This window comes from Ailuropoda melanoleuca, chromosome 1 (genome assembly GCF_002007445.2).
Source record: "Ailuropoda melanoleuca isolate Jingjing chromosome 1, ASM200744v2, whole genome shotgun sequence".
Lineage (NCBI taxonomy): Eukaryota > Metazoa > Chordata > Mammalia > Carnivora > Ursidae > Ailuropoda > Ailuropoda melanoleuca.
This window is the reverse complement of record NC_048218.1, coordinates 201,765,557-201,768,323: the sequence shown is the minus strand read 5'-3', so window position 1 is coordinate 201,768,323 and position 2,767 is coordinate 201,765,557. Positions and strand designations below refer to the sequence as shown.

The following is a 2,767-nucleotide window of genomic DNA, read 5'->3' as shown; positions in this document are numbered from 1 at the left end:
CACCTAGTTACCCCAATCACCCACCCACCTCCTCTTCAGCAACCCTCAGTTCGTTTCCTAGAGTTAAGAGTCTCTTACGGTTTGCCTCCCTGTTTTCATCTTATTTTATGTTGTCTCAGATCATTCTCATGCTAAGTTGGGGTTGGAACCTCTTGAGATAATATCTTTCTAGGTCACTATCAACCCTGATGCCATAATCTTTTCATAAGTCTCTCTCTATTCCCAGCACTCTCTTCAAGGCATTCTTCACTTCCAAGTTCCTCAGGCTATAGATCAGGGGGTTGAGCATGGGATTGAAAAGGCTGTGAAATAGGAGGAGATATTTCTTCTGCTCCTTGGGGTTCCCATACCTGGGCCCAATATACATTATAATGGCTGTGCCGTAAAAGAGTCCAACCACACAGAGATGGGAGGAGCAGGTGGAGAAGGCTTTTCTTTGACCTTCCCCAGACTGGATTCTAAGGATGGCGCAGAGGATGCACATATATGAGATTACAATGGAGGACAGGGGTCCCACTAGCATTGAAATTGCTCCAGCCAATACTACAATCTCATTGATGTGCGTATCTACACAGGCAAGTTTGAGAACAGCCATGATTTCGCAGAAAAAGTGATTGATTTTTTGGAGTCTACAGAAGGGTAAGGGTAGAAGTAACGTGAGATGAATCAAAGACAGAAGGACTCCAATGGTCCAGGAAGTCAGCACCAGGGTGACGCAGACACTCCAGCTCACGACGGCAGAATATCGGAGGGGGTGGCAGATGGCCACATACCGATCATAGGACATCACCACCAGGAGAAGACATTCTGTATGAGCAAAAGCCAAGAAGAGAAAGGTCTGTGTCAAGCAGCCAGCGAAGGAGATGGGCTTGCCTGGCTTCAGCAAGTTCACCAGCATCTGGGGCACCGTGTTGCAGGCATAGGCTATGTCGACGATGGCCAGGTGGGAGAGGAAGAAGTACATGGGGGTGTGCAGTCTGCAGTCCAGTGAGATGAGCCCCAGGATGAGCCCGTTCCCCAGCAGGGTGAAGACAAAGAAGAGGGAGAAGAGCCCAAAGAGAAGCATCTGAATCCTCAAGCCAAGGGGAAATCCCATTAGGGTGAACTCTGTGATAGATGTCATATTGTCTCCCATATCTCTATGACAGGATAAATTGAGTTAATATTTATATTTAAAAGAAATCTTTAAAAATAGATTTATGTTAACTTGTTTGAAACCTATTTATAGGATAGAAAAGTGTTCAGAAACACTTTCAGTAAATTTTTGTATATTTTAATGAATGTTTAAAGACTTCAGTAGCCCCCTAATTAATTTAAAAATAGATATACACACACAAATACATGTTTCCTTTGTTGTTGTTAATGTTTTTGGCAGAGGCTAAATGTTCAAAATAAATATTTTGTCACGTGTTAATCAAATACATGGTTTTTGTTTCATTCAGTGAGCTACACCATGTTCTTCGAATAAATTCTGCCTTTCTTTGCTTATATTAGTCAGAATTATTCTGATTTTTTTTTTCAAAAATAATGACTCTTAACTGATACACATGCTCAAGTCCTTAAACTGCAATAAGTCTAATCTTGAGTTGGAAGGGGTCATTAAGGATAGAATATACTAGGGTTAGATATACCATTGACCATATTCACCATTAGCCATTAACCTCTCACCTGCCTGTCTTAACACACTTTCCACTCTTGCATCTTCTGTCACCTCCACAACTAAGATCTCACCAAATCTGCTCCTGATCAAGTATAAAGACTTATTTCATCCTAAAATTTCACTTGTGTTATTCAGATTTCCACAATATTTAGATGAACATTTATGGAATGACCGAATACATTTATACTATTGTTGATCTAAACATAAAAACAGAATCAGTAACTTTTTTTTATTTCGACTCAATATTGATAAATACTCCAGAAATACCCAGTTTTAGACACCGTCTCTGAGGTGACAATAGCTACTGTGAAGGATACTGCAGAAGGGGTCTCTGAAGTCCTTGAGAGATTGAACTAAATCATCTTTCTGACTCTATGATTCCACAATGAAAATGTAAGGACAAAGATGATATCGTGCTTCTCACTTAAACTTTATTCCCATTCTTTATGTAAGATCATCTTGTCTTGGAGGCAGCGAGGATGAGCAATAAATTCTTAATTTAAATGGCTACAAAATTATAAGCCTGCTTAAAAATGATCTCATTTGCACTGAAACTCTCTAATTACCATTCTAATAATACGTGTCATGTGCAGGATGTTGGAAATAATTTCAAGTATTCACTGATCTCCTGTATTGTACCTACCATCGTTCTGCGGGTGGAGCCGTCATGATAGGAGCTAGGAGCTCCGAGCTCCTACCACTGCTGGCCCTCTGGCCTCTACTAATGCACATACTGAATAGGTAAGCATTTGTACACTTACTCAACAACTCCAGATAGTCTTCCTTAGATATTTAGATATTTGACTTCCCTCTATGAGTGACACTCTAAATCTAGTTTTTTAATAATGAAGTGCTGGTTTTTTTGTTTAATATTAAATGTCTACCAGACAGTCACTTACGCACACTTACCTCCTTACCTTAAAAGTAGCTACCAGTCAAAAATAGCCACTAATACGTTGATTGTATTGATATATTGATAGTTCGATAATATATTTTACTCAGAATATCCTATTATTTAGGGGCGCCTGGGTGGCACAGCAGTTAAGTGTCTGCCTTCGGCTCAGGGTGTGATCCCGGCGTTATGGGATCGAGCCCCACATCAGGCTC

At 40.3% G+C, this 2,767-nt stretch overlaps 1 protein-coding gene across 1 annotated transcript; it reads right to left on the bottom strand.

The window, feature by feature from the left end:
• Positions 1-202: 202 nt before the first annotated feature.
• On the bottom strand, positions 203-1,135 carry LOC100470899 (olfactory receptor 2A7). The gene has a single exon (XM_002929133.2). It carries the CDS (start codon positions 1,133-1,135, stop codon positions 203-205), a length of 933 nt encoding a protein of 310 aa, XP_002929179.2.
• Positions 1,136-2,767: the final 1,632 nt, after the last annotated feature.

Bases quoted from the DNA above. Each gene is read 5' to 3' on its own strand.
- LOC100470899 (XM_002929133.2), bottom strand. From the start codon at position 1,135: ATGGGAGACAATATGACATCTATCACAGAGTTCACCCTAATGGGATTT.